The 20048-nt window shown below is 40.7% G+C and overlaps 1 protein-coding gene across 11 annotated transcripts in view; it reads left to right on the plus strand.

Moving 5' to 3' along the window:
• EPB41 (erythrocyte membrane protein band 4.1) overlaps positions 1-20048 on the plus strand; it is a 106529-nt gene that overhangs the window by 79427 nt on the left and 7054 nt on the right. For 6 of the 11 annotated variants that reach the window (XM_044237606.1, XM_044237607.1, XM_044237608.1 and 3 more), the window contains 3 exons: positions 11216-11344; positions 18276-18377; positions 19917-19997. In XM_044237606.1, coding sequence (XP_044093541.1) covers positions 11216-11344; positions 18276-18377; positions 19917-19997 — 312 coding nt within the window. Of the gene's footprint in view, positions 1-9552; positions 10003-11215; positions 11345-18275; positions 18378-19916; positions 19998-20048 lie in introns of all 11 variants that reach the window. The other 5 variants (XM_044237602.1, XM_044237604.1, XM_044237605.1 and 2 more) reach the window with 2 other exon arrangements.

The raw sequence follows: 20048 nt of genomic DNA on the forward strand, positions 1-20048 counted from the left end.
AATGGTTCTCTAAGATCCTGAAACCACCGATGGATTGATTTATTAATGCTGGAATCACTTTATCTTAAGTTAAATCCTCCAGGCTGAGTCCTACAGAATGTCCCAGAACCGGAAATAGGATCTCTCTTAGTGTATAGGATCCAGAAGATAAAGATGAGAAATGAGGCCTTGGTTGTGGTTGAGGCAGAGTTGTCACGGCTTTTGTTGGGCCCAGGATGATCTGGTTTCTGGTATTAAAATCATTAAATAGGGGTGCCTGGGTGGCTCAGTCTGTTAAGGGTCTGACTCTTTTTTTTTTTTAAATTAATTAATTAATTTTTTAAATTTGACAGAGATCACAAGCAGGGAGAGAGGCAGGCAGAGAGAGAGGGGGAAGCAGGCTCCCCGCTGAGCAGAGAGCCCCGGGATCACGACCTGAGCAGAAGGCAGAGGCTTTAACCCACTGAGCCACCCAGGTGCCCCCTTTTTTTAAATTTAATTTATTTATTTGACAGACAGAGATCACAAGTAGGCAGAGAGGCAGGCAGAGAGAGAGAGAGAGAGAGAGAGAGAGAGAGAGAAGGAAGCAGGCTCCCTGCAGAGCAGAGAGCCGCATACAGGGCTTGATCCAAGGACCCTGGGATCATGACCTGAGCTGAAGACAGAGGCTTTAACCCACTGAGCCACCCAGGCACCACAAGGGTCTGACTCTTGATCTCAGCTTAGGTCTTGATCTCAGGGTCATGAGTCCAAGTCATATATATATATATGTATATATGTATATGTATATATATTACATAAATATATACTATATATTTATATATAAAATAAACATATAATATATTATTAAAAATAATAAAATAAAAAGCAAGAAACATTCAATGAAAGGAATTGAACTTTTTAGAAGAAAATAATTAGTAGTTTACATGTTTATTGGAGATATTTAGGTCAATAGCTTAAATTCCCATTAATTAAGTCAAACCTCACACACAACGTCAAAAGAAAACTCGACTGATACCCAGAAGCAAACAAACCAAAAACACCTCATTATCAAACCAAATGACATTTTGTACCTCTAAGAATCATTCGAGCTTCATCAAAAAAAGTATTTGTGGTATTCTGTGGTTGAGTCCCTAAGTATATTTATGTCAGGGTCAAACCCTTGCTGATTTGGAGTAGAGTGTTTGAGACGGTTTAAGATGGTATTGGTAGGGGCGCCTGGGTGGCTCAATGGGTTAAAGCCTCTGCCTTCAGCTCAGCCCAGGGTCCACATCAGGCTCTCTGCTCAGCAGGGAACCTGCTTCCCTTCCTCTCTCTCTGTCTGCCTCTCTGCCTACTTGTGATATCTGTTTGTCAAATAAATAAATTAAATCTTGGAAAAAAAAAAAAAGATGGTATTGGTAAAGTGGGTTAGACCAAGATAGTCATGCAATTTAGTGAGAGAATTTGTATTTTGGTCCGGCTGGACTATGAACATTTTTCTGCAGTTATTATTTGTGTTTCCTACTTCTCCGTTTCATCCATTCGATAAAATAAAATGTCAACTTAGCATATTAATGGCCCTCTCTCAAAATTTGTCTTATTTTTGGTAAGTAAGAGCACCCATATTTATTCATATTTGTCTATACTATCCATTAAACATGGACATATATGAAGGTAAATTTTTCATAAGTATTTTAGAGATAGATCTTTGGAAGCATTGAATAAAATATTAGGGAAGGGCATTTCTTTGCAAACTCAAAATTCAGCATATACTGATTCCCAGGCTCTCATTAGAAGTTCTCTCTATAACTGACATGATTATTCTCTTCTTTCATTCAAAATTGTTCTGTCAGCTGTCTAATTCTGCTAGTATGGACTCAATAACATTATTGACTGGCATATTTTGATGCTTAATGTAACAGTATCATACCTGCGAAAGCACCAAAAAATTAACAAGACACAGTAATTAAACTCGAGACCAGCTCTCGAGTTTAATTAATAAAAGTTGCCTTCTCTGCAAGCTTCCACCATTGCCACCACCATAAGATATATTTATCTTGGGGCACCTGGGTGGCTCAGTGGGTTAAAACCTCTGTCTTGGGCTCGGTCATGGTCTCAGGGTCCTGGGATCGAGCCCTGCATTGGGCAGTGGGGAGCCTGCTTCCTCCTCTCTCTCCGCCTGCCTCTCTGCCTACTTGTGATCTCTCTCTCTGTGTCAAATAAATAAATAGATTTTTTTTAAAAAAGATATATTTATCTTGTGTAGATATGCTTAACTAACATCTGTACATATCACTGTCAAAATCTTCAACTAAATCTGAGTACCATAGGATCAGATCACTTCTTTCTTTCATCTATCCCCAAATCACCTAAAAGATGTTTTTCTTCTGAGATGGCTTTTAAACCATTTATTGAATTTGCTCAGTCATTCTGATGTTTTATACTTGATTCCAATAAAACAAGATTTAAGCCTGAGGTGCAAGGCACTCAGGCAAAAAAAAAAAAAGAAGAAGAAGAAAGAAAGAAAAATATAAATCATTCTGACTGAAGTGTGGTAGTGTTGATTTGTAGTATATATATCACTTAATCTAGAGTCACTGTTCAGATCAAGTTTTAGGAATCTTTGATCTTTAATATTTTATATTCCCAGTTGCTATCATGTCTGGCAGGAGAATGATAATTTTCTTTGCATGTCTTTACTGGTTTCAGAGCTATGTTCTCTAATAAGAAAATCTACTAAGGAATTACATCACAGATACAACCATATTTTTATTCACATTCCTGAGACTAGTCCTGCCATTTTAAAATCAGAAGACATTAAACAAAATATAATGAAGCTACACCTTGAAGTTGAGCTATTTCTTTTCCATCCAGATACATTAAGTACACAGTCATTGACTTTGACTTTCAAAATCCACTTGGTAAATTACTAAGGTTTTATATTATATGTTTAAAAGAGAATGTTTATATTAGTTACCAATCACTTACATTACTTAGCATTCTTTCTATTAACTACTTTTTCTTTTAGGAAACTATTTTAACTGTTTTTTTTTTAAGATTTTATTTATTTATTTGAGAGACTGAGAGATAGTGAGAGAGAGCATGAGTGGAGAGGAGAGGGAGAAGCAGGGAGCTCCATGAGGGGCTCGGCACAGTGCCTAACCCCATGACCCTGGTATCATGACCTGAGCCGAAGGCAGATGCTTAACCAACTGAGCCACCCAGGTGCCCCTATTTTTAACTGTTTTTTAATGGTTAGAGGTCATTAAGGATTTATCAGCTCTTCATAAATTGTTTACCAGATTCTTCAGGTTTTGTAGATTATTTCATTATGAAACCAGATACAAAAGCTTGCATAAGAAAATAATTAAATAACATTTTTATAACAAAAGTAATGCATACTCATTTAAAAAGGTTAAGAAATACAGAAAAACAAAGAAAGAAATTAAGTTATTTGCAGTTCTTGGGGTGCCTGCCTGGCTCAGTCGGTAGAGCATGTGACTCCTTTTTTTTTTTTTTTAAGATTTTATTTATGTACTTGACAGAGATCGCAAGTAGGCAGAGAGAGGAGGAAGCAGGCTCCCTGCTGAGCAGAGAGCCCGATGCGGGGCTCGATCCCAGGACCCTGGGATCATGACCTGAGCCAAAGGCAGAGGCTTTAACCCACTGAGCCACCCAGGCGCCCCTAGAGCATGTGATTCTTGATCTCGGGGTTGTGAATTCAAGTCCCACGTTGGGCATAGAGTGTACTTAAAAAAATTTATTTGCACTTCTGCTACTACTACTGATATTTTAATATGCACTGAAATCTTTTTAATGTGTGTAGTTATACACAGGAAAATATTTTTAAATGGGTAAGAAATAAAGCATAGCACATTACCAAGGGGAGGGTATAGTCTTTGAAGTTAGCATTTTTGCCTTCTTCCCTCATTCCAACATTTGATTATGGTCCTGAGGTGAAAGTAGTTCCCTGAAATCACATGGCAAGGTGGCAGTGATACTGCTGTTCTTTACTTGGTCGTTATTGTATACCCAGGAGTTTAATATATAGAAAGATAAAATGAGACAATAGCAGGTTCTTTTCTCACTTCTAATACAGAAAGGAATTGCTTTTCTGTTGCCACCCAGAGGTAAAACCAGTCTTCACTAAAGCAGGAAACAGATGATCAAATGTGTGTGGGAAAACTTACTATACGGCCCCTCCAGGAAAAAAAAAAAAAAAGTATATATATTTTTTCTTATGTGGCAAAATTTTAGGAAAGTTTTCAGGATTTATTTTCATTGTGATTCTTATAGGATAAGATAGTCTTGTAAGCATAACTGTGGTTCTTTCATTTGTCTGAGCTATAAATACCTTGCTTCAAAAATAGCCTGAAGAGAAAAAGTCTTTGGATTGCATTTAATGGAGTGGCACTGCTCTTAATGATGTCTGGGATCTTTAAGTCAAGGGAAGACGTAGTTTATAACTTGGAAGAGCACATACCTACCAGAGTTTGATGATCCTGAGACATAATCCTTCTAAATAAATACTCTTCAAGAGAAAACCATTAAAAAGAAAAATGTTTGGTTTTTCCCCACCCAAAGAAAATACTTAATTATCATACTTAGCAGGTACCATTCACTTTTTAAATAAAATTGAAAACTCTAATAGTAGTCTTAATTAAATATTTGTCTAACATTCTTGCTTTTCCTGTTCTTGAAACCCACTAGATAAGCTGGCTATACTTTGTACAGCTGGTCTTACTGTTGTAGCATCTTTCTTCTTCTAGATCCCCCATCAGTCCAGATAAGCAACGCCTGAATTAACACCTTTGAATCACATTACGTCTCAATTTTGTCAGTTACTGTGGGAGGTTCAGACACAGTCCTATATTTGTTCATACCCTAACAAGATTCCTTTAAAGTTTCCAGGCCAATCTGGTATATACTGTTGCGCAGAGTCTTATATAATCCAGTGGCCCTTCCTGATGGCCTTAGTTAAAGGCACAATGCTGTCAGTTAACATTCCTCACTTACCATTACTTACCATTAGTTTGGGAGTTGTGTCATGGAGACTTTGTATTGTATCTTCTTTTTGCCTCCATCTTTTCTGGCCTTTCAGGCTTCTTATTTTTAAAAGGATAGTGCTGGACACTGAAGTCAGATTCTACTAAGAGGACTTCAGACAATCTCAGTACTTCTCAAAAGTATAGTCAGGTTTGATGCACATTCTTTTGAACATAATAGGACATGTCCTCTGGTTTTACCTGAAACACTTTGTTGCCATGGAAGAAATGGGCTTTAGAACGAGAAACCAACTTGAGTTTAAACCCTAGCTCCATCACTTAACTAGCTGTGAGTTGCTTACCCTCTCTCTTTCTTCATCTCTATCTCTAAAGTAGAGGTCGTGACTACTTCATAGTGAGGTTGTGAAAAATTAAGTGAGGAAACATATTAAGGTGACTAGTGCACTATCTGGCATGTTGTGAACATGAATAATGTCACTTTTCCTCTTTACTGATGTAGGAGATAAAATCCTGGATGAGAGAGTGGGTCTGGTCAAGTGGACCACTTTTTACATTCTTTCCTTTTGTGTGTGTGTGGCGGGGTGGGGTACAGCGAGAAAGGGAGAGAATCTTAAAGAGGCACCACACCCAACTGATAAGGGGCTCGATCTCACAACACCGAGATCATGACCTGAGCCGAAGTCAAGAGTTGGATGCTTAACCAACTGAGCCATCCAGGCACTCCCACTTTGTATGTTCTCTTTAAACGTGCCTTTTCAGTTTTTAAATAGCACAAGGCCAAGCAGAACTTCTCAAGTCACCTGGATTTATTGAATATACTTTCAGCAATGTTCAGTTTTTACTGAACATCTATTATGTGCCAAAAACTGAACAAGAGAGATACAGAGCTAAGTAACATAAGAAATCCTTATCTCCACTACCCACCCTTCACACACACACACAAGAAACCCGCAGTCTAATAGGAAAGATGGATTACTAAACCAGTAATGACAAGGTACAATGGGAACAAAAGAGGAATAGTATCTGCATACTCTAGGTAGTCGGGGGGAACTTCCAGAAATGACACTTGAGCCGAGTGTGGACTTTTCAGGCAGAAGGAACAATATTGACAATATTTACAAAGGCAGGGAGGCAAAAGAAAGCATGCTGTTCTAGAAACTGAGTTAATGGAAAGAAGGGTATCGGTAGAGGTGTGGCAGGGTAAAGCTGGAGAGAGAGGTAGGAGTCATATTTTAAACTATTTTCTATGTCTTACTAAAGGGTCTGAACTTCAACCAGAGGCAGTGAAGAACCACTAAAGACTTTTAAGCGGCAAAATGGAATTCTCGATGTTTCATTTTAGGAATAAATACTTTAGGAGTGCCTGGGTGGCTCAGGTCATGAGCCCAGAGTCCCGGGATTGGGACTGAGCCCTGAGCGGGGTGCACCCCCCCTCTGTGGGGAGTCTGCTTCTCCCTCTGCCCCTCCCCTGGCTCGTGCTCTCTCTCTCTCTCTTACTGTCTCTCTAAAGACAAAATCTTAAAAAAAAAATAGAAGGAAATACATTAGCAGCAGAGTAGAAGATCTGTTTAAGAAAGTTTCAGGGGCGCCTGGGTGGCTCAGTTGTTAAGAGTCTGCTTTTGGCTCCAGTCATGATCCCAGGGTCCTGGGATCAAACCCCACATCGGACTCTCTGCTCAGCGGGAAGTCTGCGTCTCCCTCTGTCACTCCTACTGCTTGTGTTCTTGTTCTCTCTCTCTCTCTGTCAAATAAATAAATAAATAAATAAGGTTTGAGATGAGAATGAAGGAAGGAAAAAAGCAAATAAGAAAAACTATTTAGGGCATTAGCAGTAAGTGAAGTGAGGCATTACAAGAGCCTGAATGAGGGTAGTAAGCGTGGGAATAGAAACAGGTAGATAAGGACAATATTAAAATGGAATGGAAATGACTTGTGGTAATTCACGGGGATTGTTGGATGAGTATAAGGAAGGCATTGAGGATGATTTCAGGATTCTGGCTTGGAAGACTGGACGGATGATGGTGCCATTTACCAATATAACAGAAATGATGGAGGAAGTTGGGGTGGCAGGTCCAGGCGGCGGCAGAGATGAGTTTAGCTTGGGGCATATTGCATTCCATATGGCTGGGAAGATGTCCAGTAAGTAGTTGGCTGTGTCAAGATCTGGACAACAGAGCCAACTGGGAAGGTCGATTTAACCGTATGTGAGAATGCTCTAAGTGATAATCTAACCCAACTGTTAGTAATTTTCCTTTTATTTCCAATGACTAACATGTATTAAGTGGTCAGCAAATATTTGTTGAAGTGATGTTATTATGGCTGCAGCTTTTATCGGCGGTCTCCTCTGCACATGCTTTGAAACAAAAATTATTGCTTGATCTAGTTTTATTCAACAGTAGGCAACTTTGGGCCAGGTTTTCCTGGCCTAAGCTATGTTCAATTCACAAATGGCTTCTTGACGGCAGACCACCACATATCACTTGAGCAGACTGGTATAAAATTGGCTCAACTTGATTTTCCTAGGTACTTACCTGGTTATAGATCAGCCTTCTCACTTGTGACAAAATTATTTGGAAAAGCCGTGAAGTTTTTCTCCATGTGAGTGAGTTTGTATATGCTGTTCACAGTGTTAGAGCTAGCATATAACAATTTGAAAGAGTCTATTTGTTTATTACCAGCTGATCTATTTTTGGACAGCTCTAACAGCTTGGTCTGACTCAAAAGAAATGGTGAGAAAAGTGCCCTAGAAAGTAAGACAGTGCGTAAATAATAACTAATTTATTCTAGTAAATAAGGTCCTCGCATATTCTAGGTACTCAGAACTTTGGTTGAATTAAATGCCTTTATATGGCACTTTAGAATTTACAAAGTGCTTTCACGTATATTGGTTTTTTTGATCTTCAGAACCCCATGAGTCAAACCAGGTATTTTTCTCATTTTAAGTATGAGGAAATTCACATATCCTTAGCAAGAATATTTTCTGTATCTCTGATTTGTCTGCAGACAAAGACAGTTTCTGTTGTTCTCTCTCAATCCCATTTTTCATGCCATGTGTGATCATGTGATCTTCATAATCAGTCCATGAAAGACCTGCCTAATCCGAATTCAACTTGTACCACTCTGGGATGTTCATGAGTTGATGGTTTCAAGATGGCTTAGAAGTATGGCCTGAAGTTCTTGAGTGCAGCGCCTCTTTGCTTGACTTAATAGGGCACTGGTTTATATCCATCACAATGTAGGTTGGTTTGCAAGACAAGGAGCAGCAGCAATTTTTTAAAAAATAATAATACGTGTCTTGTGATTTGAGCAGTAACATGTATACGTACAATCCAAGCATGTGTCGTTGATTCCAGGAATACCTTTTGAAAAGAGTCCTTTTCTGTTAGTAAGTTCGTAGGTGGTATGTAATATGGGAAGTTGATCTTGGCAAAATTTCAGGCCCACATGGCTTTCTGGTGAGTACATGCACGTGTTTACCTTTCCTGACATTTAGCTTCTTCCTTAAGCCTGTTGGTTTTTCACCTGGCTCATATTCCTTTTTTACGCATGTGAATTCCTTCTCCTCTACCTAATAGAACCTTTCTTTAAACTTTAGGTTTATGTCCCTCCATGGTGATGTTACCTTGTCATCCACATTCTCTTGGAAGTACTTATTTTAGGTCTGTTTTTTCTGTGGTGTAAGATACTTGATCCAGGAAGGAACTGTTTCCAGGACTTACTTCTTAGGTATGGCAATAGGTCATTCATCTGTGAAGAAATATATCTTGGGGTGCCTGGGTGGTTCATTTGGTTAAGCATCTGCCTTCAGTTTAGGACACAATCTCAGAGTCCTGGGATAGAGCCCCCCATCAGGCTCTCTGCTCAGTGGGGAGTCTGCTTCTCCCTCTCCCTCTGCCCTTCTCCCCTGCTTGTATGCTCTATCTTGAATAAATGAATAAAAAATCTTCTTAAAAAGTGTGTCTCAGCTGCTGGGTCACTTTTATTATGTTTACAAAGAAATCACTTTTTTTGATACTTAATTTCATGACAGTGGTTGGATTAAGTTTGTTCTGGATGTTTTCGATGTTTTAATCCCTGCCATCCAAAGTCGAGACTTTAGTCTCTCTATCAGGGCCTAGTATGATATGTATGGTTTGGTGATATGAAACATTTTGCAACCTGATCAGGCTTCTGGAGAAGATGTTTGATTGGCTCATAAATCGCATTGTTCCCTGTGTATAGTAACAAGTTAGGTATTCAGGAATGGCGAAGTAACTCTTTTAAGTATTGAAACTATGTGTTATACATGGAAGATCATAGTAACACAAAGTGCTTGGTACTATGTGAGGCATATCAAAATTAGTTCTTAGGTCAACAGGGTTATAGAAATAAGACCATAATGAGGTTGGAACTGCTTAGACCACTAATATATTTATGAATGAAGAGCAGTTGTTCCTTTTGGCTACCTCAGGAGCTAAGATTCTTGGTTTATATTAATACTGATATTTTCGAGACCTCTTAAAAATCATTGTTGATTCTCAGAGTTCACTGTATTCCCTACTTATTCCTAACCTTCTTGCTTTTGTATGTGTTCATTCATTTGTAGAATATAAATGGCATTCGCACAGAGGAGGCGGCTGCCGTGGCAAAGGGGCCATCTACCAACCCTGACTCTGAATGGGATGGTCCCAAGCATTCAGTAATTCCTAGTAAGAGCCAAATGACCACTCCGTCGGAGTCTCCACAAAGCTTTGAGTTTGGCTCCCGGTCCATAAGCAGCAAGGAGACAGAAGAGAAGGAGCGGGGGGCAGCTGGCTATCTTGATGTTAAGGAAATACCAAGAGGCTCAAGTGGGGAATGTATAGGAATGGAGGAACAGGACAGTGCCTTAAACTTCTCAGTATCGCCAGCTTCCTCTCAGCTGCAACTTGGTGAAAAAAAGGCAGAGAGTAGTGAAGAACATGTTACACCAGGAGAGCCACTTGGAAAGCAAAATGGATCATTTCATGACTCTCGTGTGGGTAACCAGTTCCCCAGCCTCATTCGAAGTTTCCAGGTAGTAACCGATTCAGTGATGCAGGTCTAATGACTCACTCTGGGAGAGGGCCAGAATCTGCTCTGTGGAGGTGGCGGTGGTGGTGGTGGTGAGGGCAGTCACCTCTCTGCTTTTTTCAGAATCCAAGAATAAAACCAAACCCCTTGACTATTACAAATAAATTTATTCAGAGGAATTAACTCCATGGCCAGAAACGCTTTCACCCCTGATGACTTAAAACTCTTGGGGGTAAGTTCCATCTGCTTATCTTTATGAAGCTGGTGTGAGTGGGTTCCTCTTTTCTTTGCTCAAGTATGGGCCATATACAGAGGTGAATTTCTGAGACTTTTATGGTGAAGAGCCATCTGTGTTCTGAGGCCATGCTCAAAATTTCAAATACTCTTCATTAGAAGAGGCAACTGATTTTTTTTTTTTTTTTGAGATTTCAGACCCCAGATAATGATTTCTGTATTGCAGCCACATAGTACAGCCCACCACTCCCACTGACCCCACTCACAAGGGCTTCCATGCTCACAGGCACTAATCTCCTATGCTAAGGTGGGTGGCCACTTAACTTTATCACAATCAACTGGTAGTTTTAGGGTGATTTGTAGTCTTTGGCAAGGTGAGCTGATGGACAAGAAGCCTTCGATACTCCACTAATGTTCATTCTTCTGAAATTCTGAGATTAATCACCAGGTGGTGGTAGGAGTGATGATTTTCTTTCCAGTTTTCCAAATACTGTTCCTTCTCAATAAATCCAAAGCGAATGTCTGACATTGATTTGAAAGAAGTTAATGAATTCCAGGATAAAGTGTTCCAGTGCCATTGCTGTTTCATGTCCCATTTGTAGTTAGTGGAGGAAATGTGACTGATTTTCCTAATTGTAATGGCACAGTCACAAGGACAAACAAAAGTGACTGCTATTTGGCAAACAGTTTCAAATTCTGAAGGTCAGTCTAAAGTGTTTTATATCACTGATCGTAACCGTCTGATCTTACAGCTTTCCATTAAGGATATGAAAATGATTACAATAATGCTGTTTTTAAATATCCCTCATGATTTGACACCTTGTCAAGGCTACTTGGAATAGTCTCCAAGGCTTGGGCAGAGATTGATCTAGCCCTTGGCTTGATTAGAGCTATCACTTTGATCAGATCAATGTCAGAAGATTAGTTCTTTGCAGCCCTCTGAAGACTCTGGTAACTAACTCTGTTTCTTTACTGCTTCACAGCCTCCCCTGGTGAAGACTCAGACCGTCACCATCTCAGATACTGCCAACGCTGTGAAAAGTGAAATCCCAACCAAAGATGTCCCTATTGTTCACACTGAGACCAAGACCATCACTTACGAGGCTGCCCAGGTAGGACATGCTGCTGTTTCAGAAACAAAGACTGGAGTAAACACAGTAGTTAACCTTCTTTCTTTACAGAGTCTGTAATCATTTGCTGCAAATAAAACTAGGCTTTTCTGGTGTAATTCTTTTTAGAAGAGATTACTGATCTGAGGATGTCCCAAAGTACTTACTTCATTAAAAGCAAAGTTGTCTTGGCATCTAACTGCTTATATCCCCCCAGTTCAGTGAGGGAAGGCAGTCATGGGCTTTGGGTCACACAAATCTGAGGTCAAGTTCCGGATCCTCCACTTACTCCAGTTACTACCAATAACTAAATGTCTCTAAGCTTTGATTGCCGCCCTCCAAACACCACCCACCCCCGTCCATGATGTTAGTATTGGCCTCATGATTTAATTCAGATTTTTAAAAAAATTTTAAAAGATTTTATTTATTAGAGCATGAGCATGAGCAGAGGGAGGGGCAGACTCTCTGCTGAGCAGGAAGCCTGACTTGGGAATCAACCCAGGACCCCAGGATCATGACCTGAGCCAAAGGCCCCTGCCTCATGATTTTATTATGAAGATTGTATAAGATACAACACTGTATGGACTTGACTTGAGCATCATGCCTGAAAGTGTAAATAAGTAACAGCTATAATATAACTTATTATATTATATTATATAACATGTAATTGGCTCAGTTGGAGGATTGTGCAACTCTTGATCTTGGGATTGTCAGTTCAAGGTCCACATTGGTTGTAGAGATTACTTAAAAATAAAATTTATAAATAAATAAATAAAAATTGGGGTGCCTGGGTGGCTCAGTGGGTTAAAGCCTCTGCCTTTGGCTCAGGTCATGGTCTCAGGGTCCTGGGATCAAGCCCTGCATTGGGCTCGCTGCCTATTTGTGATCTCTGTCTGTCAAATGAATAAATAAAATCTTTTAAAAATAAATAAATAAATAAATATAATTTAAAAAAAATTATTAAAATTTATTACAATTAAATTTAAAATCACAAGAATTTAGGCATTTAAAATTTTTGTTTAAATAAAAATTTTGTTTACTTTCAGTAAAATTTCTCCTTCCTTATTGGTAATTTGAATGAGTTAAGAGTTGCTTTATGTTGAATTGTTTTTTTTTTCCTTTTTTTAATTCATAGAATCCAAAAGTTAGAAAATGTTTTCCCCCTATAAACTGATAAGCAAATATAAGCCAGTATTTGTTGAGCATTTATGTATTAGGCCAAAGAAACGAAAATCGGATGAAGAGTTAGACAATTTGAGATTATATGAAAGGTTGTTCCTCTGAGGCTTGTGTTGTCAGGAAAATCCTCCCTGAGGAGGCCACATTTTGGCCGGAGCCTGCACGACAGGAACAAGGCAGCCATGTGAAGCTCTGCTGAGTGATTTCACCTAAATCCTTACGACTCATCTTCACACCGTGAACTGGAGGACCCTTTCAGGAACCTGCATCCCTTGCCAATTAAAAACAATGTGCTTTGCAACTAGACAAATGGAACTTGTATCCTAGCTCAACCACATAACTAGCCGGATAACTTGAAACAAATCAGTAATCTCTTTCCCCTCTGTTTCTTTGGCTGTAAAATGGGGCTAGTATCATCCTCCATTGCAAGATCTGGGGGAGAATTTAGTGGAACGATGTCTGTACAGTGTTTGGTCCATTCACAGATGCTAAGTCACTGTTAGCATGCTACTCCCGTCTCTCTTGTGGTCTAGAGTGTGGCATTTGGTAAATAAGGAGAGGTTGCTTGAAGTGTTTTTTAGCAGTGGTAAGAAAGCAGCATCACTGAGGCTATGATTTTTGGAAGATGATTCCTAAGGCTGTGTGCTGAATATTTTAAAGTAAGGCGATGCCTGGAGTCAGGGATATGACTAGAGCAAGTCTGGGGAAATGCTTATAAAGAACCGAGGGACACCTGGGGGAGATGAGAAGAAAGAGCTGGGGCAGGAGAGACGGAAACGAATGACTAGGACTTGGCAGTACAGGGGATTGAAGAAGGAAGGAATAGGAAATTACTTTAGGGTTGTGCACGTCATTAACCTGAGAATGTAAGAATTACTTTCATATGGTAGGAAACTCTCTAAATTGTTACTGCCATGGAAACAACCTAACTCGCAATCAGTAGGGAACAGGTTAAACAAATGATGATATACCCAGTTAGTGTAATTCTGTGCAGCTCTTTAAAAAAGCTTCTTATGGGAATAATCTATGTGATAATAGATAAAAAAACATAGTGGGGGGTGGCACTGGGTGGCTCAGTCAGTTAGGCATCTACTCTTGGTTTCGGCTTGGGTTGTGATCCCAGGATTGTGAGATCGAACCCTGCATCAGGCTCTGTGCTGAGGGGGAAGTCTGCTTGAGACTCTTTTCCTCCCTCTCCTTCTGCATCTCCCCATCCTCTCTCTCTCTAAAATAAATAAATCCTTAAAAAAAAAAAAAAGGCATGGTGGAATATGGTGTAGTAATATGCTGTTTATAGGAGGGAAAGAGGAAACTTGTACATGAATATATTATCTCCGAATGAGTACTCAAAAAGAAAACCTAAAAACCAGTGTTGGCCTCTGGTGAAGGGGACTAGGACTCCAGGACTGTGGTCAGGAGTGGAAAGGAGACTGACATTTCAGTTTTGAAGTGAATTTTGTAGCATATGCATGAAAGTTGTTAGGACGAAGCTGCCTACCAAAGCCCACATGGTTTGAGTGTAGACCCTGTAAAAAAGAGAAAAGGAGGCAGTTGTTTTAAAATGTACTCATGTGGGCACCTGGGTGGCTCAGTGGGTTAAAGCATCTGCCTTCGGCTCAGGTCATGACCCCAGGGTCCTGGGATCAAGCCCCACATCCGGCTCTCTGCTTAGTGGGGAGCCTGCTTCTCCCCCCACCCCACCCCGCCTGCCTCTCTGCCTACTTGTGATCTCTGTCAAATAAATAAATAAAATCTTTTTAAAAAAAAATGTACTCATGTATCAGGGAAGTGTAGAAGAAGCTTGATGTAGTAGGTAAATCAGGTGGGCTTTGGAGTTAGACAGTGATCTTAATTCCAACACTTGCTAGTTCTGTGACCTTTTGCAAGTGACTTAAACTCTTGGAACCTTAGTTTTCTCTTCTGAAAAATAACTTTATAAGGTTATTTTAAAAAAGATAATATTTGCCTGGCATATAGTAGGTATTAAAAAATGGTAGCTATGACTATATTATATTGTTTCATATCTTAGTTCATTTTAATGGGGCTTAAGACAGTCAAACAAAATACACACGATGACTTCTTATTCATGCTAGATGGTAGAGCATAGCGGAGAAAGTACTGACTTTGGAATCGAATTTCCTGGGTTCAAACCAGCTCCATCATTTACTGATGTGCCATCAGGTTAATTTCTCCGTGCCTCATTGTCCTCATTTGTAAAATGAGACCAATGATAGTTCCACTCCATAGGGTGGTTGCAAGGAATAAGCTAATGTGCATTTCAAATTAAGTTGTCACCGCCGTGGAAACAAGCTAAATGTCCATCACAGGGAACAAGTTAGATAAATTGTGGTACATCCAATGAAGGTAATTCTAAACAGCTGTGAAAAGCCTCTGATGGGAATAATCTGTAGCATAAACTGGTAAATAAAAAGATGCAGTGCAGTATGGTGTAAATGAGGTCTAGAAAAATGTGCCTGGCATATAACAAACACCAGACAGTTATTTGCTATTGTGATTTATTTACTATAACTATTTCTGCTCCTGTTTTTATTATCTAGCCAAACAGGTTAGCCCAGGAACCTTTTTTTTTTTTTTTAAGTTATTCTACAGTTCCCATACTTTGGGGAACGTGGTGAGAGGAGACAGGGAGCCAGAACAGGATTTTACTGTTTGTGTATATGTGCGTGTGTGCATGCTTGAGCTAAAGCTTATCTATATACAGGGATGTGTAGTTTTTAAGTATTCCATTTGATTGACTTTTTTTTAAATGATGCCTACCTTTTTTTTTTTTTTTTTTTTTTAAGATTTTAAGCAGGTGGAGCAATAGGTAGAGGGAGAGGGAGAAGCAGGCTCTTCACAGAGCAGGGAGAGTCCCACCTGGGGCTCAATCCCAGGACCCTGCGTCATGACCTGAGCCCAAAGCAGACACTTAACCAAGTCACCCAGGTGCCCCCCATTTGATTGATTTTGACACATATGTATATACCTGTGTAACCAAGACACATTTGGGATAACTTCCATTGCCCCTGAAACTTTCTTCGTAGCCTTATTCTAGTTACTCTCTGCCCCTCCAGGCAGCCACTGCTTTGATTTCCATAACCACAGCTTAGGTTTGCCTGTTCTTGGACGCCATATACATGGAAGTATCCAGTAGTACACTTTTGTGTCCGAACATGTTTTTCTTAGACTCATCTAAGTTATAAGAATCTGTAGTTTACTTTTTTATTGTTGTTGACTAGTATCCCATTATATGAGTGTAACACAATTTGTTTATCCTTTCCTTTGTTGATGGACTTGAGCTGGTTCCGTTTGGAGCAAATGTGAGTAAAGCTTCTGTGAACATTCATGTGCAAGTCATTGTAGACACATGTTTTCACTTATCTTGGGTAAACACCTAAGAGTGAAATTGCTGGGCCCTAGGATAAATGGATGTTTAACTTTATAAACAACTGTCAAAGCCACAGCATCATTTTGAGGAAACATTGGTTACAGGGTCAAAGAAGAGAGTTCACATGTGGGAAAAGTGTAAGTCAGAAATCGTAACAACATCTCGTCCATTTTCCACTTCTTCAGAGACAGCAGGGAATAAGGAAGTCAGTGGGAGGTAGGGAAATATGATAGACTCCCCATTTTAGTAGAGGTGGAGCTCTTCAAAAAGGTTTAGCCCTCCTGGCACACAAATTTATATTCTTTTTTTTTTCCAAGATTTTATTTATTTATTTGACAGAGAGAAATCACAAGTAGGCAGAGAGGCAGGCAGAGAGAGAGAGGAGGAAGCAGGCTCCCCGCCAAGCAGAGAACCCAATGCGGGACTCGATTCTAGGACCCTGAGATCCTGACCTGAGCCGAAGGCAGAGGCTTAACTCACTGAGTAACCCAGGCACCCCAAATTTATATTCTTATAATGATGTAGAAAGTACTTTTACTTCTACAGTCTGTTTAGATCTTCACAACAATGCCACGGTGGGGGCAGGGCCGAATTACAGAACTGGCTGTTACAAGTGAGAGGACTAAAGCTCGGAGAGTCAGAAGGGCTCGCCCAGGAGCCCATCGCTACTTATGTCTGAGCTGGGACCCAAACCTCCGTCTTCAGACAAGAAGTGTCTTGCCCTAAATTCTAGTTCAAACACTGATTTGCTATAGAGCCTTGACCAATTATTTAACTTCTCTGGACCAACTATACAGCAAGGATAGTAATAGTGCCCACTTCGGATATTGGGAGGTGGAATTGAGTTGCATCCTTTGCTTGGCACATAGTAGGAGTACAATAAAGATTCCTTGAGTTTGAGTGTAAAGTAGATAGGTGGGTCTTCACTGAAGAAAGTGTTAGTGAACTTGCCAATCGTCTAGCTGTCGTGATGCTGGCATGCATGTAAGGCTTTGGCGTCCCCATCCTATCTCCTCTCTTTGGTCTAGATTCTTACCTGGAAAGGAACTCAGCCAGAGAATCTTTTCTTCCTAATTCTCTTCTGCTCCTCCTATCTCCCACCCCCACATATTGTAACATTTTGCCTCAGTGAAATGTGGTTCTGCTCAGAAAAAGTTTGGAAGCCTCTGTTTATAATACAGATGACTTTATAAAGAGGGTAGGAAAAGATAGTAATGTAACACTTTTTAAACTGCAGGTTCTTTTTGAAAAGAACTGCAATTCTCTAAATTTCTTCTGATCCTGTGTACAATCTCAGAACCAACCAGTCATATATTCTAGACAGCGCATTGGCGCTGGGCAGCCCCCATCCTCCTACTCTAATTCTGTTTCCCTCCCAGTCATGGGACTGTCGGCAGCTCTGAATCCTGCTACCAGCCTAGTGGCTGCTGATAACCATCTCTCTTCCTTTTTGCCAGTGTCCATTCTCAGCCTGATCATTATACAATCGTTTTGGTCATAATATGGCAACCTCTAGAGGAACAGGAAGTCACCCCAGCCCTTGTTCTCTGTATAGATTAGTTGCAAAGCCCAGCATTCTAAATACTTTAAGATGCTTCCTAATCAGGATAGTCCATTCAGTAATAGTTTTGTTGTCAGAAATGTCACTGAGAGTATCATGTAGGTTTCCTCCATGGTGTTGTCTTAAAGGGACATTTCCTACCTCCTTGGTTCCAGGCTCCCCTCTCAGTCTTCAAAGAAGACAACCTAAGATTCCCTGGCCCCTTGAGCCCTGGCAAGGACATTTCCTGGTCCTTTCTGAAAAGTTCCACCCTATGATTCAAAACCTACCCACGCCTTAGCACACAAGAGTTCATACTGTTCCTGCCTTGGGTGGTGTGTAAAGAGTTTCTGGTTTGTAGAGTGGACAACTTCTACTTACAAGTTTTGAGTCCTTGAGCAAGTCATCTGCCTTCTCTGGGCCTGAGTTTTCTTACCAGGGAGTGCTAATCAGTTTCTGCCTTTACTAATTATTACACAGGGCTTGTGTGGGCATCAAAAAAGACAGTGTTTTGAGAGGCCATTGTGAACTCTAAAATGTTGTACACTCATGTGTAGCCATTGCCACTCCTGTTGGACCTGTGGCTGTAGTCCTGCCTCCCCTTTCCGACCTGCTTCTGTCATTGACCTTGTGATAGGGAAACTGACCCCATCCAGCATTCTTAGGAGGCTTGCTGCCAGGGGATTGTTTTCTTTATGAAGTGATTGCTGTAAGGGAATCAGGTTTTTGCTTTAGAATGTACAGCTGAAGAGTGAAGCCGCCTCCTGCCACATTTGCCCATAGGCTTCCTGAGAGGCATGGTGATGAGTTGCATTTTTTTTCTGCAGACTGACGACAGCAATGGGGACTTGGACCCAGGAGTCCTGCTGACAGCTCAGACCATCACATCTGAGACCACAAGCAGCACAACCACAACTCAGATTACCAAGGTAACAGACCAGTTAGAATTCCTTCTGGAATTCAGTGGCATGCCGAGTTTGCTCCCTCTCTGCAACAAGGACCCTGGTCTAGAAGCAAGGGTTTTGAGCTCCATCCCTACTGAGCCAAATGATTCCAACTGTCACAGGTGGAAAAGCCCTGCTGCTTCCCCAGCAGTAAAGCTAGGGGGACCCTGGGGGCACCCTTGCCTAGTTAGTAGTCTCATAAAGCCACGTGTGGTTGTTCTCTACACATCCTCCTGTCTCTCTGGTCACTCCCCTATCTAGCTGTGAAGGTAAGTTGAAAAAGTCAGTTTAAGGACAGGTGTCATTGGTATTATTATACAACCATAGTTTCCAAGTCAAAAATCAGAACTCAGGAGTTTTTATATCGGGGCGCCTGGGTGGCTCAGTTGGTTAAGCGGCTGCCTTCGGCTCAGGTCATGATCCCAGGATTCTGGGGTCAGGCCCCACATTGGGCTCCCTGGTCGGCAGGGAGGCTGCTTCTCCCTCTCCCTCTCCCCCTGCTTGTGTTCCTTCTCTTGCTATGTGCCTGCCTGTCAAATAAATAAAATCTTTAAAAAGAAAGAGTTTTTATATAATGTCCAGTATCAAGGCCAGGAGAACTACAGTTTGCATGCTGAAATACTGGAATTATTAGAATATTGTTTATGGGAACAAGCAGGAAAAATTATCTAAAATTGGAACTACTCCCTGGAAATCAGAGACAGTCCATGTTTGCTGCAGCACTGGGGGAAATCTATTTTCTTATAAGTAAGAAACCTTGATTTCTGACCAAGCTCTGTTATCAATATACAGATAATTAGGAGCGTTACTTAATGTGTCTAGACCTTGGTTATCCTCATCTGTCAGTTAGGGAAACCTACCCGCCCTGAGGGGATTATTTAAGGATCTTTTGATATCAGTGATATGAAAGTGCTTGAAAATAAAGAGCCCAGTTTCGGGGCGCCTGGGTGGCTCAGTGGGTTAAGGCCTCTGCCTTCGGCATGGGTCGTGATCCCAGGGTCCTGGGATCGAGCCCTGCATCAGGCTCTCTGCTTAGCGGCGAGCCTGCTTCCTCCTCTCTCTCTGCCGGCATCTCTGCCTACTTGTGGTCTCTGTCTGTCAAATAAATAAATAAATAAAATCTTTAAAAAAAAAAAAAAAGAGCCCAGTTTCAAGCTGTGTGACATTTTTGTTCACAGTCTTCCCAATTTCCTCTTGAAAATAATCAAATGTACAGGAAAAGAGCAAAAAGAAACACCTGTTTTGTTTACTCACTGAATTTCTGTGATATTTAGGAGGAAGAAAAAGGGAAAAATAAATAGAGATTTGTGGCTTTCCGTTTTGCTTATTAAAGATTTTAGCAATCCGCAGGAGTAGAGGTGTGCTCATTTTAGCAGGCACAGCCAAGAATTTGGACAAGTGGATAAGAACGCAGTTCTACATAGTACCCAGCAGCAGATGAAATTTTGAAGTAGAGCTTTCGGAACAATTTTTTACCATTTGTTTTCCTTTCTTTCTCGTGTAACCTCCTCTGTTTGGTTTCAGACCGTAAAAGGTGGGATTTCAGAGACCCGGATTGAGAAGAGAATCGTGATCACGGGAGATGCCGATATTGACCATGACCAGGTGAGACTGCCGAGGAGCACGGATTCAGCGTGGGTCCCTGGGCAGGAAGAG

This window comes from Neovison vison, chromosome 2 (assembly GCF_020171115.1).
Source record: "Neovison vison isolate M4711 chromosome 2, ASM_NN_V1, whole genome shotgun sequence".
NCBI classification, from domain to species: domain Eukaryota; kingdom Metazoa; phylum Chordata; class Mammalia; order Carnivora; family Mustelidae; genus Neogale; species Neogale vison.